This window comes from Heloderma suspectum, chromosome 4 (genome assembly GCF_057233095.1).
Source record: "Heloderma suspectum isolate Gila_16-S chromosome 4, 16-S_ref, whole genome shotgun sequence".
NCBI lineage: Eukaryota > Metazoa > Chordata > Lepidosauria > Squamata > Helodermatidae > Heloderma > Heloderma suspectum.
Genome location: NC_139461.1, coordinates 202,815,302 through 202,835,119, shown reverse-complemented (window position 1 = coordinate 202,835,119; position 19,818 = coordinate 202,815,302). Strand labels below are relative to the sequence as shown.

General features: G+C 44.0%; 1 protein-coding gene across 20 annotated transcripts in view; it reads right to left on the bottom strand.

The window, feature by feature from the left end:
* LOC146347963 (uncharacterized) overlaps positions 1-19,818 on the bottom strand; it is a 372,707-nt gene that overhangs the window by 26,576 nt on the left and 326,313 nt on the right. For 15 of the 20 annotated variants that reach the window (XM_084852006.1, XM_084852014.1, XM_084852011.1 and 12 more), the window contains one exon: positions 6,220-12,261. The exons of 3 other annotated variants lie outside the window; for them this stretch is intronic. In XM_084852006.1, coding sequence (XP_084708132.1) covers positions 12,183-12,261 — 79 coding nt within the window. In that variant the 3' untranslated portion in view covers positions 6,220-12,182. Of the gene's footprint in view, positions 1-6,219; positions 12,262-19,818 lie in introns of those variants that run through there. 2 more of the 20 variants (XM_084852015.1, XM_084852001.1) reach the window with 2 other exon arrangements.

Genomic DNA, 19,818 nt, shown 5'->3' with positions numbered 1-19,818 from the left:
GCATATTGAATGCAGCACTTTAACAGCATCATCTTTTAGGATTTTAAATAGCTCAGCTGGAATACTGTCATATCTGCTAGCTTTGTTGTTACTAATGCTTCCTAAGGCCCACTTGACTTCACTCTCAAGGATGTCCGGCTCAAGTTCAGTGACCGCACTATCATGGCTATCAGGGACATTCAGATCTTTCCTGTATAGTTCTTCTGTATATTCTTTCCACCTCTTCTTAATCTCATCTGCTTCTGTTAGGTCCCTGCCTTCTTTGTCCTTTATCATGCCTGTCTTTGCACAAAACGTTCCCTTGAGATCTCCGATTTTCTTGAAGAGATCTCTAGTCTTTCCCATTCTGTTGTTTTCCTTGATTTCTTTGCATTGTTCATTTAAGAAGGCCTTCTTGTCTCTCCTTGCTATTCTCTGGAACTCTGCATTCAGTTGGATATATCTTCCCCTTTCTCCCTTGCTTTTTGCTTCCCTTCTTTCCTCAGCTACTTGTAAAGCCTCATCAGACATCCACTTGGCTTTCTTGCATTTCTTTTTCTTTGGGATGGATTTCGTTGCTGCCTCCTGAACAATGTTACGGACTTCCGTCCATAGTTCCTCAGGCACTCTGTCTATCAGGTCTAATCCCTTAAATCTATTCCTCACCTTCACTGTGTATTCATAAGGGATATGATTTAGGTCATACCTGAATGGTTTCGTGGTTTTCCCTACATTCTTCAATTTAAGCTGAAATTTTGCAACAAGAAGCTCATGATCTGAGCCACAGTCAGCTCCAGGTCTTGTTTTTACTGACTGTATAGAGCTTCTCCATCTTTGGCTGCAAAGGACATAATCAATCTGATTTTTATATTGACCATCTGGTGATGTCCATGTGTAGAGTCGCCTCTTGTGCTGTTGGAAAAGAGTGTTTGCTATGATCAGCGAGTTCTCTTGGCAAAACTCTATTAGCCTTTGTCCTGCTTCATTTTGTACACCAAGGCCACGCTTGCCTGTTATCCCGGTGATTTCTTGACTTCCTACTTTAGCATTCCAATCCCCTATGATGAAGAGGACATCTTTTTTTGGTGTTACTTCTAGAAGGTGTTGTAGGTCTTCATAGAACCGATCAACCTCACCTTCTTCGGCATCAGTGGTTGGGGCATAGACTTGAATTATTGTGATGTTGAATGGTTTGCCTTGGATTCGTACTGAGATCATTCTATCGTTTTTAAGATTGTACCCCAGTACTGCTTTTCCCACCCTTTTGTTGACTATGAGTGCTACTCCATTTCTTCTAAGGGATTCTTGCCCACAATAGTAGATATGATGGTCACCTGAATTAAATTCGCCCATGCCTGTCCATTTGAGTTCGCTGATTCCCAAGATGTCGATGTTCAATCTTGCCATCTCATGTTTGACCACCTCCAGCTTACCTTGATTCATTGATCTGACATTCCAGGTTCCTAAACAAAATTGTTCTTTACAGCATCGGATTTTCTTTTCACCACCAGACACATCCACAGCTGAGTGTCCTTTCAGCTTTGGCCCAGCCGCTTCACTCTTTCTGGCGCTACTTGGAAATACCCTCTGCTCTTCCCCAGTAGTATATTGGACACCTTCCGACCTGAGGGGCTCATCTTCCGGTGTCATCTCTTTTAGCCTTGTGTTACGTTCCATGGGGAGTGGGTTGCCATTTCCTTCTCCAGTGGACCACATTTTGTCAGAACTCTCTGCCATGACCTTTCCGTCTTGGGTGGCCCTGCACGGCACAGCTTATGACTTCACTGAGTTACGCAAGCCCCTTCGCCACAACAACCTAGTCCCAAATCATTTAAGGCTTTAAAGGTTAACACAAGGACTTTGAATTGGCCTTGAAAACACATTGATAACCAGTACAACTGGTGCAAAATTGGTGTTGCATACTCTGACTTTCTGGCATCCACCAAGACCCAGGGGGCTGCATTTTGCACAAATGGAAGTTTTTGAACTGTCTTCCATGGCTTCCCCATGTAAAGCACATTACAGTCATCCAGCTTGGAGGTAACTAGCGCATGGGTAACCAAAGCCAGGTCCAACTATTCTAGATAAGGCTGCAACTGGCATACCAGCCTTAGCTGGGAAAAGGTGCTCCTGGTCATTGACAGAGTGCCAGTGCCTTTCCAGACAGCAACAAGTCCAGGAGCGCCCCAGCGCTATGAACCTGTTCCTTCAATGGGTGTGCAACCCCATCCAGGATGAGTTTCACATCTTCATTCAGGTTGGATGACTTCTCAACCCACAGAAAACTCTGCCTTATCTCTATTAAGTTTCAACTTGTTCACCGAGAGCCAGTGTGGTGTAGTGGCTAGAGTGTTGGACTGGGAGCCCAGCGATCTGGGTTCTAATCTCCACTCAGCCATGGAAGCTCACTGGGTGACTTTGGGCCAGTCACAGACTCTCAGCCCAACCTACCTCACAGGGTTGTTGTGAGGATAAAATGGAGAGGAGGAGGATCATGTAAGCCACCTTGGGTTCCTTGCAACAGGAAAAAAGGCGGGGTATAAATGCAATAAAATAAATAAAAACTTGTTCACCACTCAGATATTTTATAGATGCAGAGTGGTATATAGATTGTGTAGATAAATAAAGTGTGTCCTGTGGTGGCAGAGAGGAGCTTTGCTGGCAGGGCAGCGTGTCCTCCATAGAGACCCCCAGTACGCCTGCAGGAACTACCAGTGGAGTTCTTGCCAGCAGTAGGGCCCTGGACTGGGCATTCTGGGTGCGTGTTGGAGGTGGCCTTGAATCTATTGGATTAAAGCCCCTTCATTCCCCTGACCATACCCTAGGCTGGGCCCCTTAACTACACCAGCCTAAAGCTGGCATAGTTAATTTCCCTCCCCTTAGCTTCAATGAGAGGGAAAAGTTAAAGAAAAACAAACAAATGTGCTGATGAAAAGACTGAAGAAAAGCCAGTGCCAGGGGCTCCACCACGGATCTCTCTCCCTGCTCCTGGGCCTTAGGATTGCTCTGTTAATGTGTTTTCTCACCCAAGCTCAGCTCTCCAGCTGCCTGCCTGCTATTCCATGTCACGTTTACAGCAAAATCAGCTGGAGCCAGGTCAAAAAGGGCAGGGATGTTGCTTCCCAATGTCATTAAGAATCATCTTTTGTGGTTCTATGGCTAACAAGAAATTCTGCTGCTGGGAATAAATTATGTGGCTTGTTACTCCAGTTTTAATCAGTGGCAAAGTCTGTTTAAATCAATGAAATTAAATTGGTATAAACAGTTGGATCTGACCCAAAGCTCAAACAATCAGTGTGAATATTTTTCATCTACCTCGATGGGCTTCACTGAGGCATTGATTGAGGTCAAGAGAAGGGCTTATATAGTGTGTGTGTAGGTGTGCAGAAAGCTTTCAAGAATAACACAAGTTTCTGGTTAAATGAGAGAAGGCTGTTTGGGGGAAAAAGGCTCTACATCTCCAAGAGGATTGGGTCATTATCTCCAGCAGGTTCTCCATCAGTAAAAATCCACTTGTTTTGGTAAGCCATAAACAGGGCATTTGATCACTATTGATGGGGTCCACTTGTTGCCGCAGATCCAGTTACACCTTATGCAGAGGTGTAGCAAGCAAGTCAGTGAACTCAAAGATTACAACACATTCTGCTCTAATTTGGGCAGATGGATGCTTCCCTTCTGGGAAGACCTGCCCTAGGTTGTCTACAGTGTTCCATCTGCAGCTCCAAACAGAGAATGGCGCTCATTGCTTTAACAGCTCACTGGTTAAAAAAGGAAGGAAGAAGGAGGAGGCAAGGTTAATTCTGACAATGAGTGAACAGTCCTTTAAAAATCTAACAGCACGGTCAACTTGGTGTTACGTGTGTGGAACTGATCCACCAAGTGGCTGTGCACAAAGCACAGGTGTTGGATGTGGAGCTCTTGCAAGGGAAACTGTTCACACAATATCCTTTGCACACGCTGGGCTGAATCCATATATAGTTCAACCTCACTTCAACGAGTCTGCTTCTTCTAGCCATTTGTCACATGAAAACAGGCACGTGTACATGAAAAAGAAAGAGAAACATGAGGCGCAGAACAAGTGGCTTCCTTCCAGTCTGGTGACTGCCATTCATCATCACAGACACGTCGTTTTCACCATTTAGATTATACAAATCTTTATCTTTATGTTTATTATACAATTGTTCCTCCTAAACATTCTAATTTTCAGGATTTCTGACTCAAAATTGGTACAGCCAAATTGGAAGTACCAAACTAAGGAGACTGGCATTCTTCCATCTGTGTAGATGTGTCTGGAGCCCATAGTGAAAAAATAGCTAGCGTACTTCTTTCATGAATGGGTGTGTGCAGTAAGCCCACCTGGCTGTGCTTGTGAAGACCCTTGATCCAAATTCCAAGGCCAGAAGGACTTCCTATAATGGGCTTGTGATTAATAGCCCCTGATGTTTTAATGCATTAAGCTGTGGCACAAATTCCTCTTCCACTATCTTCATTCCTCTTTTGATTTGTTTCCTAACATCCTTTTAAAAAACAAACAAAGAACTGCTGAGATTTTCCAATGTTTTATCACCACCATCTTTATTAACTTGACAAGCCATATTCAAGACACCAGGTACAAAGACACGCCTCCTCCTTAGCTTCAAAGGGTTGACTCAGCTTGCTTCACTGATGCAAAGGCAGCCAGCCATGTACAGTCAGGGCCAGAAATTTTGGAACAAGGATAAGTGTTTCAGCAGTTGGCCTCTGTACACCACCACATTGAAGTTGAAAGGAAACACACCTAGATGGGAGCGAAGTCAGGACTTCCAGCTGTAATTCAAGGGGTTTGACAAAAGTGGGGCACTAACCATTCAGGAAGGACAGCCAGTGGCATACCCCCCCCATCATTGGTGGCTCATAAGTAATGGAACGAATGGCTGATATGCAGCTGCATGGCCAGGTGTGGCCTGCTTCCTGGGTACCCCGTGACCAATCAAGCAGATAAAAGCCCTGGCGGTGGTTCTGAGTGTTACATTTGCATTTGGTGGCTGTTCACTGGAACTCCCAACATGAGGTCCAAAGAGATGTCCATGCAAGTGAAAGAGACCATCATTAGGCTGAGGAAACAAAATAAACCCATCAGAGAGATAGCAAAAACATTGGGAGTGGCCAATACAACAGTTTGGAACATCCTGAAAAAGAAGGAATTAACTGGCAAGCTCAGCAACAGCAAAAGGCCTGGAAGACCACAGAAGACAACTAAAGTGGATGACGGCAGAATTCTGCTCGTGGTGAAGAGGAACCCTTTATCAACATCTAGCCAGGTCAAGAATGCTCTTGCGGAGGTAGGCATGTCATTGTCAACATCTACAGTCAAGAGATAGCTTTATGAATGTAAATACAGAGGCTTCACAACAAGGTGCAAACCACTGGTAACACTCAAGAACTGAAAGGCCAGATTAGCCTTTGCCAGCAAACACCTAAAAAAGCCTGCCCAGTTCTGGAATAAGATTCTTGGGACTGATGAAACCAAGATTAACTTGTACCAGAATGATGGGAAGAGAAAAGTATGGAGAAGGAAAGGAACAGCTCATGATCCAAAGCATACCACATCATCTGTCAAACATGGTGGAGGGAGGCAGTGTTATGGCATGGGCATGTATGGCTGCCAATGGAACCGGGTCACTGGTGTTTATTGATGACCTGACTGCTGATAAAAGCAGCAGGGTGAATCCTGAAGTGTATAAGGCTATACTTTCTGCTCAGATTCAGCTGAATGCTGCCAAACTGATAGGACGCCGATTCATATTGCAGATGGATAATGACCCAAAACATACAGCAAAAGCTACCCAAGAGTTTCTCAAGGCAAAGAAGTGGGATGTTCTTCAATGGCCAAGTCAGTCACCTGATCTCCACCCAATAGAGCATGCTTTTCACTTACCGAAGACAAGACTGAAGGCAGAAAGACCCACAAACAAGCAGCAGCTGAAGGCAGCTGCAGTAAAGGCCTGGCAAAGCATCTCGAGGGAGGAAACTCAGCATTTGGTCATGTCCATGGGTTCCAGACTTCAAGCAGTCATTGACTGCAAAGGAATTTAATCCAGGTATTAAAGGCAACTCTTAAGCCTGAAATAATGTTGGTTTGTTCCATTACTTATGAGCCACCAACGATGGGGGTATGTGCATGCCACTGGCTGTCCTTCCTGAATGGTTAGTGCCCCACTTTTGTCAAACCCCTTGAATTACAGCCGGAAGTCCTGACTTCGCTCCCTTCTGGGCGTGTTTCCTTTCAACTTCAATGTGGTGGTGTACAGAGGCCAACCGCCAAAACAGTTATCCTTGTTGCGATATTTCTTGCCCTGACTGTATGCCCTCCAGGTCTTGATGCCTATAACTATCCAGAGGCCTGTCTGAACCTTGGCCACAACAGTCGCATTTGGGATGCAGACATTAAAAAGAAGAACACCAAATGGCATTGTCCAGTGTGGTTGAACCTCTTCCAGCCTGTGGATGGAATTCAATTTTGGAGAAGCCCTCAGAGGCCGCATTCCAGTGGTGGGCAGGGCCAAACACGAAAAAAGAAGAAAAAAGGAAGGTTCCTCCTGTGCAAGCATCGAGTCATTGCTGACTCCTAGAGGGACGTGGCTTTCGCTGGTGTTTTCATGGCAGACTGTAGCGGGGTGGTTTGCCATTGCCTTCCCCAGTCATGACTACCTTTCTCCCAGCAAGCTGGGTACTCATTTTACCAACCTTGGAAGGATGGAAGGCTGAGTCGACCTGAGTCGGCTACCCGGGACCCAGCTTCCGCTGAGATCGAACTCAGGTCATGGGGAGAGTTTTGGTTGTAATACTGCCGCCTACCACTCTACACCACACGAGGCTCAAAAAGACAAAAGAGGTAGGTCAGAAATACCAGCATATTTTTGCTTAAAGCTCTTACTGCCAGTAGCTAAGCCTTAAGAGAGGCATTTCAACTGCAACTGTGAGAAAATGGCCTCTTGAAATTCTCCACTCTATTTGTGGGCAGAGAAATTTGGGAGACAATTTCACCTGATTTCTCCAGGGGGAGGTGAAATTCTCAACAATTTCTCACAGGTAGGGCTCCCCATTGGCAGGGCTTGTAGCAAAGCTTCTTTCTTTTTCCCGAAGGATTTTGGGTGTCTTCATGCTGCAGCAGCAGCAGCAACTGTCTTGGCAAACTGGCCCCCAGTTTGCATCCACCACAATGCAGGTGGGGGCAGTGTTATGTTCAGCTCCAGGAGTGAGGTGGTGTTGGTTCTCTGCCAAAAGCTATCCTCCAATTTCCTGAAAGTTTTCTCCCCCCCATGAATGAGGCTTCCCTTGTTCTGCCTCATTCAGGATGTTTTATCATTTATTTTTGTGGTGTTTTGAGCTTACCTAAGCACAGCTAGCCTCCCAGGCTGCCTGCACGTCCTGATCTGCAAAAGCCCTATGGGAGGAATTACCTCATGGTGCCTTAAACTGGGCTTTAATTGAAGTGTAGGATGCTGAGGAGGCTACAGGCAGCCAGAGAGATGATTGTACAATGAAAAACAGGACACTTGTGCTCACTCCTCAGTCACCTCCTAAGTAAGCTAAGCCCAAGAAACCCAGGCCCAACCCATGACAATTTCTCCGAAATTTCTTCACCATTGAATTTCTATTTGAAAGCAATTTCTCTTCTTTCCAACTGAATGAGAATGGTAAAAAAATAAATAAATGTGGGAAACATTTTCGGCACAGCACTAATTTTAGCCTTTTAGAATGGGAAATAGACTGCACAAAAGCCAGGAAACCACCAACCAAATGGTGGTTGGGGGGAAAGGAGCTGGGCCAGGGAAAGGGGCGTGGCCATCTGCAGAACCCCAGAGGGCCAGATTGCAACCCAGGTGGAACAGATTTAGCCCGTGGGCCTGAAGTTCCACACCCATGGTGACTGGGAATCAGGCATGTACTGCCTAACAATGTTATGTGAGTTGCTGTGGACTTCACCCAAGCCTTTGCTCTGGCCATCTGGTGTTATGAGAATTAATAACTGCATTATGTCTCATCACCATGAGTGATCACCATCACCAGTTAGTGGTAGACTAAGTGGGCAGCACACCATCCACCTAGTTAGTCTTCCTGACTATGATGAGATGTATTGTATGTCTATTTACATTATAGTAATGGTTTTTTAATCTTGCAGCTAGGCATGTAAATTAGCATATGCCCATTTTATGCAATCTGTAACCTCTTTTACCCTCTTTCTTTTTGGCAATGCATTTCCTCCTTTTTGGTGACACATAAGTGGCCACCTCATTCCCTAGCTAACTTGGGGCCCTAGTTATTAAACAGTAAACCCGTGACCACGGTCACACTTTACAGAGTGTGTCCATGTGTGAGTTTGAATTGTGAAACATTGCAAAGACAGAATGACACACGGATAGAAAACTACTTTATTCCAGTCTACTTTGGGGCATCATAAACAACAACAAACCCAAACCAAACTATAAAGTATGGTTAAAGTAATTGGCTTTTAAACTGTTGAGGATAATTCCAACAATTGCCCAGGGTGTAAATCATTGCATAATTTTAATTCATACCTAAATGAGTGTTGGCAGTAACATTACCTGCCTGACACACCCAGAATGCTATTACTCAATTGCACACATCCTATTGTGAGTAATTGCGTAATAATTAGTCTTTAAGCACACACTAAATTTTTGTCTGGCATGCTCAGTCCAACCCCCCACTGCAAAATAAAAACAATGTATAGCAAATCAAGTATGCTGTGATCACTGTTGCCAAGCTGGCCTTCAGGTTTAATATATATTAAGTAAAATGTTATTGCATACCCTATGTAATATTTGAACATACACCTGGCATGGCCTTCCTTCCTGCTTTATGTGTACAAAACTCACTTGCTTCCTGCACATTGATTAAAACTGACCTGGAAAGAAAACTGAATGTATATGCACACTGCAAATACAGATCAAAATGTGTAATTTGCTGGCTTTGGCTTCCACGCATCCAGTTCAGAAAAGTCTGGCTAGAAGCCTGGAAAAAAAACTTTGAATTCTGAATCTGTGCAAAAGTCTGGTTATTTTTGGAGCCCAGTGGCATTTCTGTTGTAAGATGCATCCATATATCAACACCAGTGTGTGCGCGTGTGCGTCTGTGTGGAATCGGACTAGGAAAAAAGTATTGTACAGTGAGTACAGGGAGATAGGATTGTGCCTCAATGTGATCATCCAAATATGGAATCTGGAGAAAAAAGTTCTTTGTATAGAAATATCGTAAATTTCTGATCTCATGTAAAAATATTTAGAACTGTGGCCTATCTAGGGTTAGGACCTGTGGCTGTCAAGCGTCCACAGTGGGCATCAATGCACAATCTTCATCAAATACGACTTGCCTTCATTGCTTTTTTGAATGTGTGTGCCTGCCTGCATGTGTGAGTCGGGGATTCTGTTCTTTTGTGGGGCACAGTCCATCAAAAGTAAGTCACTTCTATTGAGGGCAATGGAATGGGACTCATTCACAACTATATTAAATCAATGGAGCCAAGTTGAAACACCTTTTGTGGAGGCTATGCCCATAGCATGAACTACAAGCCTACTGCCAAGCTGAGCCCTTGGTAACTATTAAGCTAAAATTCACAGCCATTCTTTTAAAGAAAAAAACATAATGTTATTAAAAACAATCCCTGAGCTTAAGTTCCCCTGATTTTAAATGAGATAGGCAGACTAATTCTCAAAAAGCTATGCTAACGCAGATACCTTTATTATCATTAGGGATGATTATATTACTTATTAAGGCAAGCAACAAGGGATGAAATTATATCCTGCTCCACTTGGGAGCTCTCCGGGGGTATCTGGTTGGTGGAGACAGAATGCTAGACTAAAGATGCACTGATCTAGCATGGACATTTCTCAAATTCTTGTAATAATTTCTGTTCACATATTTTAGAATCGCAAATACAGACCACCCTCAACTTACTAAACTTTGGATTGTTCTACTGAAGTCATTGGAAATAGTGCTGGTTATGGGCTTGGTTCTCATCCATGTAATTGTTGAAATTTCTACCTTGACTTCAGTGAGATCTAAGTGACATCCATTGGGTCTTTTAAGAAAACAGGATTTAGGTAAGCTCAGAGAAGCTGATCCACAAACAATTAAGCCCGTAAATTGGGTTTAGGTTGATTTAGTGTGCAATCCTATCATCACTTACCTGGGAGTAAGCACCAGTGAACTCAATGGAACTTACTTCTCAGAAGACATGTATAGGATTGTGCTGTTAGGGCACAATTCTATTGATTGTGCCCCCGCTTTTCAGAAGCCTCTAAGCTCAGAGGCTTCCAGGATTCCTATGCCCTGCTAGGCTGAAGCTGGCAGAGCGGTAGGAGCGGCCGAGGCAATCTTCGCCTCCCTGTCCTCCGTCTTTGGCAATTTTCACTAGACAGGCTTTTCAGCTCGTCCATCGAGGGGGCTTTGGAGGGGGAGGGAAGGAAGCTGGAGGAGGTCAGGGTATCCTTCCCTCCTCACCCACCGGAACACCCCCTTTCTTCCTTTTCTGATTTTCTGACCTTGGAGGGCAGCTGTTGAAGTTCTTTCCATGCTGGCTGTGAGGAGGAGGGGGTGGATCTCCGACTCCCCCTTCTGAGGTCAGAGCACTGTCTCTGACCTTGGAAGGGTTTTTCCGAGCAATCCTATGGTCCCTGGGACACTCGCCCAGGGACCATAGGATTGCTCTCTTAGTCTCCCTGAAGTAAATGGCTTTGAACTAAATGATCCAGTTTAAGTGATCTGTGGTTTAAGCTATAGCTTATGTAGCCCATGGATTTCAGATCAACTACACTGGTGTAGCCTTATTAAAGAAAATGGTGTAGCCTTGTTACTCCAAAGTAAATGATGCAAAGACTATAGCTGTAGACAGTTTTGGAAAAACAAACCAACCTAAATTTGACAGTATTGGGGAAAGATTTGGTATGCCACTTTTTAATGCTACTGTTTCTGTCCAGGCACACCAAAAATAAGAGAGTGGGAAAGTAGCCAAATAAACTACCCATCATCTTACTGTTTCTGCTTTATCTTCCATGTCAGAAAAGACCAAACTCCTTTAAATCTATTTTGATTTTAAATTAAACAAAAACAAACAGAAAAATAATAATAATTGCACCTGGCCTGACAAAAGTGACTTGCTTGCTTGATGTGATTTCAGGCGGCTGGGATATTAAAACCCTGAAAAAGGAGGTTTATAATGGAAATGCTGACAGACTATTAACTATAGCATCGCTGTTCTAATAAATGGAATGGGCTGTCGTAATCTCTAGTTCATAAATATGCAAATACAAGGCAGAGGATTTGCTCCAAAGGATGTCTCTATAATTTTAACTGACCTTTACTGATACGAAACGAGCCTGTTGCTTCTGGTTTCACACATTAAATACAAAGTACTAACTATTTTGCTTCCGGGAGCTTGGCCTGTTTGTCCTGGAAAGGGTGTCAAAATTTCCACCTTGTTCAATGGAAGCAAAGCTGGGCCCTTAATGTCAATACAAGGTTGAAAGTCCCAATCACTGAGCAAAAACATTCTTGGCTGCAAGCAATTTTGATTTTGTACACATTCATATTCATGCCAAAATTGTTTGCGGAATTAATTATTCTTTTTGGTGGGGAGGGGGGAGAATTCAAATGCCTCTTTTCCATTCATGTGTCAAAGACCCCTCTGACCTGCCAAAATTCAGTCAGTCACTCAATGATAAACAGCCCATCAACACAATGATATCGATGTTGAATATTTTCCAGTTTCTAGCTTTGGGCCAAATGGAGGTAAATTCAATGACTTAATATTTAATAACCTTAATGTAATTTGTTTTTGTGTCTCTCATTCGACGGGAAAGAATTGGATGGCTTGCAGTTTTGCAGATTTCAAACCTGCGCCCTCCCTTAATTATTTTAAGCTATTCATCCTGGTATCTGGCCCACTGATGCTCAGCCAAATTGCCAGCAGGGGAGAGATCTGTCCAATCCTGAAGCTAAATGAGTCACTGAGAGTCAATCTGTTTAGTTTCTCTTGCTGCTGGGGGTTCCTCTGCCCTGGTCTCATTCTGCTCCAGTCAGAAAGAGGGCTTGAGGGCTGGGCTTTGGCTGCCTCCTGTTTCTCCATCTCAGCTCTGTTCGTCGCAGCTGTTCATGGATTCTGACTGGCTGGACATGCAGCCACAGATGCTTTGATCTCAATGCTACACGGTTCTTGCTCTGACAGAAAATGAAGACATCCTGGCCTTCTTGAGGTTGCTGTTGCAGTAGTTTATCAGGCATCTAGATAGGAAGTGAAGCACATAGAGAAGAACATTTCGTTTGGCATACAACCTCCCACAGTTGTGTTCTCAGGTCCCAGGATTCAAACAGAACCTTCCTACTCAGGGAGACAGCCCAAGATATCTCTGGTAAAGTACCTTCTTCTCTCCCTGCCACCTTATACTCCCAGACATGTCAGAAGTATTAATATACTTAAAATGAAAACACAGTGTATATAATCTCTAAACTGGGAATTTAAGGGACTTGCTGTACTTTCTAAGAAGCAAAAATTCTACGGTTCCTTCCTTTCTTCAGAGTCATGATTCAATTACGCAAAACTATGCACCAGGCTTAAGAACTTGGCGTAAGATTAAGATAACTGGTATTTTCATGGTAAATGATTAAATTAGCTGATGCTGTTTTATCCTGAACTTTGCCATGGTGGCCGACATTTTTATGAAATGGATGTTGAAGATGGCTGGTAATCTAAAATGCTCTGTGCCTCCCATCTTTCAAAGCATTTGAACAGCTAAAGAGCCATCCTGCTTTTGTTTGATTTGCAAGAGGACAAGCCTTGGTGTTCCTTCATCCTGGCACAACAAAATGTTTTGGGTATATACCTGCAACTGGAATATGGGTGCATCTTTATTTCTGCATATTCTTGGAGTGGGGACATGAGAGAGGTGCATAAAATTATGCATGGTGTGGAGAAAGTGGATAGAGGAAAGCTTTTGTCCTCTCCCATATTACTAGAACCCAGGTCATCCAATGACACCGAATGGTGGGATGCAGGATAGACCCCATTTTTCTTCACACAATAGTACTTCTTCACACAGCACATAGTGGGGACACATGTGATCTTGAGATTGGCTGCCTACCTCCAAGACAGCATGGAACAGGGGACCCCCATTTCCTTTTTGAAGACTCAGTGGGTAATATCCAATTGTGTCCCAGCACTAGTGCTGATGATGTTGAACTCTTGTAAAGCAAAACTTGCACAACAGAACTAGCACTTGCGAGGTCAATGGGAAAAAGTGGCAATTTGTCATTGAAATTTGGAAGCAAATTGCTGCCTTTTCCCATTGCCCTAGTAAACACTCATTATGTTTCGCAAAGGTTGGTTTATGCTAGTGCAACATTGTTAGTGCTAGCATTGGGCACAATTATATTCTACCCGGTGTATAGATTTTTTTCCATATTCAGAGTCTTACTGATCACCGTAAGTAAGGTCAAGTAGGAATGTATATTTATGGAATGTATATTTATATTGTGATTTTATTTTTTGCCACCTGGATTGCCTTAGGGCTATGAATGAATTATATAAATTTAAGAAATAGAATATAGAATCTTATCTATCTGCAGATAAGGTAAGATTAGGTGAGATAAGGTAAGATATTTTTCCTGTGGGACAAATTAGCTAGAGAAAAACAACCCTCTTTTGTATTACCAGTATTTGGTATTTTCTATGTCTTTTGTATTTCTTCTGCCAAACTGAATATAACCAGATTAGCAGCATATGGCTTGGCTGTCTTGCTTGAGTCATCTGGAACTATTTTGTCTGTAGGCATCTGTCTATAGTACACCCATTGTCTGCCAAAAGTAGGGGTGTACAAAACTCTTACCTGGCTCTGTGCCAGGCAATCCGCAGTGGGGGGGAGGCGCTCCGAGGAGCCACCAGCCAGGGCCACCTGCAGCTGGACATCTGGCTGCTGGGCTGCACAGGGACGCAAATGGTGGCTGCCGTAGCCGCCGCCATTTGCGTACGTGTCTTTAGCCGTGATAGGCTACATAAATATATATAATAGGCTTCCTATTGCCGTGATAGGCTATGTATATATTTACGTAGCCTATCACAGCAAAAGACAGGGGAGCAAATGGCGGCTGCTACACCATTTGCGCCCATCTTTTGCCGTGATAGGCTATGTAAATATATACGTAGCCTATCACGGCTAAGGACACGGATGCAAATGGTAGTGGCTACACCATTTGCATCCCTGCCCTGAGCCGTGATAGGCTACATAGATACTTACGTAGCCTATCACGGCTTGCCAGGGACGCAAATGGCGGCCGGCGTAGTGGCTGCCATTTGTGGCTGCAGCCCGGCAGTGGCTGGAGCCACTGCTGCTGCCGGAGCCACCGCCACCGGAGCCGCCACCACTGCTGCTGCCGCCGCAGCCAGGTAGGCTCCGTTTCGTGGGGCTTTCGCGGGGTGGTGGGGTGGGTTGCTCTGTTCCACCATGGATTCCGGGGGGCCAAATTCACTGGAATTCGGCCTCCCTGGGATCCGTGGTGGAATTCTCTAACATCCCTAGCCAAAAGAAAACTGATCTGCATTGCATAGAATGATCCACACGGGCAGTTAGCGGATAGATGGGTTCCGTCTTTGATTCAAGGGGTGGGCCAGATGAATTTTGGTGTTTTTCATAATGTGCCTTATCCTGTATCATAAAATTCCTTTATTATATGTGCTGATGTGGTCATCACTGGCTGTCATGTGTAGAACCATGATAAGAGTACTTCCAACAGATAATATACAGACATCATGTTACCTGGGCTTCGCATAAGTGGTCAAAATGCTGTGATGAGCAAGAGAACACTCTCTTTTCTCTTGTTCAGAGCATCTAACCTTTCATAAATGTTTAGCCATGGTTCCATGAGACGTCTGCATGATGGGAATTCCACATCAATTCTAACCAGGCGCTGCTAATCATAAATAACTGAATAGGACAAAGAACTCATTTTCTCTATTCACACCTTGGATATTATATCAGTTCCAATGCAACAAATAACATTTCCATTCTAACAGAACATCTTCCATAGCTGAGAGAAAAAACAAAAACAACCAAAGAACCCCTGAATGGGTCATAGCATTGCACAGTGAGAGCAGTTATTTCAATGGCCTTTTTTTTGGCAGTTTTTCCCCCTATGAAAATTATGTATTTTGGGTTAAAAATGTTAGGCAAATGTTCGTTGACAGCATGACTCAAACTATCAGGAAAATGATAGTTTTCTGACTGAATGTGGAACTCAAAAGTTGTTTGAGCATATTCATCTTGATACGGTCACCTTTCATTTGGAATGCCCAAACTTGCAACCGATTGCACCCTGTCAGTCATACCACAGTCAGAATTGTGAGGATAGTAATGCTGTGCATGTTCTTTGTATTCTACGGGTGGGAGCACACATGCTTATCCCCTTCTAGAGAAAGCTCCAGTGTTGGTAGGAGGATTTTCATGTTCCCATTGGAGCACAATCAGTATGCTTATTTGCAGAGCTAACTTCTGTCCCCAAAAGTATTTTTAATAAATGAGGACCTGGAATCATTTGTCCTCAGTGCATTTGCCTGTCATCAACACCACCACAGTATCCTGACAACTCTAGCATAGGTGCGTCAGCATCGCTGCACACCTACCTGGGCGATGCAGCAATTATTGCACACCTACCAGGGCCATGCCAATCCCCAGAACCTCTGGATCCTGCACATTGTTGTTGGTGCCTGTTCACCTGCCCTCTCCTGAGTCAATGAGCAGGCAAGCAAGCAGTGAGAGGAGCAAGGAGAATGAATGGGATAAGGCATTTTGCATGCCTTATCCCGTGGTTAAACTTTCTTAGTGCCTATCTTTGTCCGGGCCAGAGCAAGAAGCAGGTGAAGAAGGAGGTTGCCATGGTGAAGAGGAGGAGCAAGTCCAAGGGGCTTTTGTTAGTGGGCCCCTGTTGGGGTGTGCGCCCTCGGCAGGTGCCCAATCAAGCCTATCCTTGACGCCAGCCCTGAGCTGCTCTACTCCTCCCATTTCTTCTTCTTTTCTTTCTTCTTCTTCTTCTTTTTTTTTTTTTTTTTAAAAAAAACAACAACACACATTTTGAGAGGGAGTGTATTCATGGGTGATTATCCAGAGACAGAGGGGATGAGTTGGATGGCAGAGCAGGGGAGGGGTGAGAAAAAAGAGTTTGTCTTCTATGAAATAGGTTTCTGTTGGTGCTGAAAACTGGCCTCAGAGGGGTTATTTAGTGTGTTTGAGATCAGACCCCACCTCTACCTTGTACTTAGTCTTTTAGGCAGATTACTCATCCTTTGTGACTAGCCACATCTCCCACAGCAGCCGTTTTGTGGTGGTACCCAGGACTGTTTCTCAAGTTGCCCAATGTGCCCATAGGCCCAAAGAGGTTGCTTACCCCTGCCTTATCCTCTCTCTCCCTCTCTTTCTGGGATGTGGTGCAAAGTGGGCCCAGAGGAAGGGAGCTGCTGAAACAGCAGTCAGAAGGAGGGAGGCATTCAGGGAGAAGCTGAAGGAACAGCAATGAGAAGGAGAGGGCCCAGTGATAGCACTTTGCTCAAAATGTCCTCAAAACCTGGAACCAGCACTGCATAATCCCATGGCTTGTGGAACTGTACTAGTGCCACAGCTAAAATGGCTCATCCTAAGCAATTTATTGCAGGATACAGGAGGTTTTAGGATGCGGTTACCATGTGTTAAAAATTCTTCCAGTGAACTGAATACAAGCAGATCGGCAACATCACAAATTAATAAGCTAATGTTTATCTATTGACCTACATAAAATATAGATAAATCATTAACATTGTCTTCCAGCGCAAACATATATGCATTTAATTTAGACCTAATGGGGTATGAGAGGGAGGCATATGCTGCTACTGCTTTAATCATGCTTTTAGCTTTATTGTCTAGCACAAACGCTGTTTTTCCATATTAGAAAATCATGGGAATAATCTGTTTTCTAATCCAATATGTGATGGCAATCATTCATTATTGAAGTAGGAAAGCAAAAATGGTAGTAACAAATGTGGACATATTTTGAGGTTAAAAAAATGGTGGGAAAACATCCAACACATAGGAAACACTTTTTGGTGTAATATGGTTTTATGTTATTGTTAATTCTTAATACTTAAAAGTATCCAAGGCAGTTTGCAACCTTTATTGGCCAAAGGTTTTCTCTGAGCAGAAATTCTCAGGATCAAGTTGCTGTGTTTTAAAAATTCTTCTGCTGAATTAAATACAAGTGGAAATTAATAAGTTAATGTTGATCTATTGAACAACATAAAATATAGATAAATCATTAACTTTGTCTTCCAGTGCAAACATATATACATTTAATATTATACCTAATGGTGTATGAGAGGAAGGCATACACTGCTACTGTACAGCACCGTACCAACGGTACTACATTCCCCGGGGTGGATCAACACCTTCCTGACTAAGGGTACATGAAGATATAGCACTTAATATAGACGAGATGGAGGTACTGTGAGTAGGGAAACTGATTAATCCGGATAGAGGATTACATCTGGTCTTAGATGAGGTTACACTCCACCTGAAGAACCAAATGCACAGCTTGGGAGTACTCTTGAGCACAGCACTCACTGGGGAAGCTCAACAATAACCCACAGTTCAACAACAATCCATGGTCAACCCACATTCAATTTTGAGTGTGGGTTATCGTGTTGTGTGAACCCAGTCACTGACTGGTAGCAACTCTCCAGGGTTTCAGGAAGGAGTTTTTCCAGCCTTACCAGAAAATGCTGAGGATTGAGCATTGCCCCTCAGTACTGGATGTTGATGCTGGCAGGAGATGATGGAGGGTGCCCATATACGAGGAACCTTTCATATGTTATATTGGTAACATGGGAACTAGAAAGGGGGAAGTGCCTTTGGAATGGCAGCCTCCAAGGTAACATATGAAAAAGGCCTGGTTCTGTTACAATTCTGCTGTCTCTGGTGGAATTACTCATAATTTACATCAAATGGGAGCACAGAATGTGAAATAACACCAGCTCTAATATATTCTGCAAGACAGTCTTAAGATATTTAATTCACTACCAGAAAGTGATTGGCAGTCCAATACGCCTTTGCGTGCCTTCACTTTCCTGATTCGGCTCCTGTAAGCGGCTCTACCAAAACAAATAGGATGTAATTATGGAGATTCAAAAATGTGCAAAGCTAGTATATGTGCTTCTTCTTTGTTAATCATGACCTAGTGTGATGGATGCAGTGTGTGTGCAAATCAAATAACATTATTCTTCCTTCTGCTGAAAGTTAAATTTATTAGCAATTAAAACTGGGGTAGAAGAGAGAACAAGCCCCCACTTCTAATTCCGCCCTCCAAAATCACACAATGAGTGACTGCATTATTTGTGGATGGTTAATATCTACTAAGAGCGTTAACAGTGTTGATATAACTGCAACACTTAAAAAAAATTACAAAGTTTCCAGTGTTGAGATTATTTCTACTCTAATTAAATCAGGGCCCTTTAGCCAACAATGAGAAGAAAATTAAAATGTTGGAGCCTATCCTGCGCCAAATGTTTACAATGCCTTTCCTTCTCCCTGCCTATCCAGTTGGTGAGCATCTGTTTGAGCCAAGCCTTGGCCATGTGAGCGAGTGGGAGAAGATTGAAGGCACATCCTTTCTGGTCATGTGTCTAGTGAGTGGTGACGGCCTACAGGGCATGGCATTCTGCAACCTGACTGGCCTGTAGGATGGAGTGCCCATGTGCTTGGAAGAAATGTCAGGTTTGGAACTTTTTGTTACAGGTCCTGCGTATATTCAGGGTTGCTGATTTCAGCCTTCTTCCAAACACAATTCTGAAACCAGGTGATGTTGGGACTACATCTGAGTTGCCTTAGTGCACAAGCATACACCTAGGGGCCATCTACACAGCACCGCTTTCAACATTCATTCCATCGTAATTGTGCAGCATTGCAGCTGTGAATTAGCTTCTGCTGTGGTACACGCACGATTTACTGAGGACTTCTCCAACGGAAAAATCCACTGTGCCCTGACACATGGCCGTTAAAGTGAATTAAACTGTGGCAGTTGCGCTGCTCTTTCTTTTTTTTACCATTATATTTAAATGCGCAGCCATGCAGCTATGTGACGGTGGGGGTGTGACACTTTGGGTTATAGTGGCTGTTCTGTATTTTAGGGGTTCTTTTGTGTCTGTCCGTTCCTCTTTGGTAAGATGTGGTAGTCTGCTTCTTCGTTACCTTGCCAACTGTTTGTACACAATCACAGAGGCAGTCGTCCAGGCCAACACTCTCGTGATGGTTCGCACAGGCGAAGGGCATGCCCATGTGAGAGGTACGTGCCTACCCATCATTCCAAAATGCATCCCTCTGAGCTTTGGGTGTGCCTCTCTGTTACTGCACAGCTGCAAAGGAACAGGGAGGAATGGGGAGGAGTGAAAAGGCATCACAGATGGATGCAATCACTAAGTATGCCTACTTCATGCTAGGGATGTACGAAAGTCACTTACCTTTTTGCGGATTCTGTTCATGGTGGGGGGGAGGCGTTCTGTCCCTCCCCCCAGAATCCTTGACGGGGGGGAGGCGATCCGGTCCTCCCCCCTGGAATCCTTGATGGCCGGCTGTGCTCTGCGGCGGCTCTGCGGAGCACCCGGCCAGGCCCAGGCCAGGGCCGTCTGCAGCCGGATTTCCGGCCGCGGAGGGCTCTGGGTAAAAAACAAAACAAAAAAATGCGTACGCAAATGGCGGCGGCTACAGCCGGCGCCATTTGCGTTCCTTATTTTTTGCTGTCTTAGTCTATGTAAATATTTACGTAGAC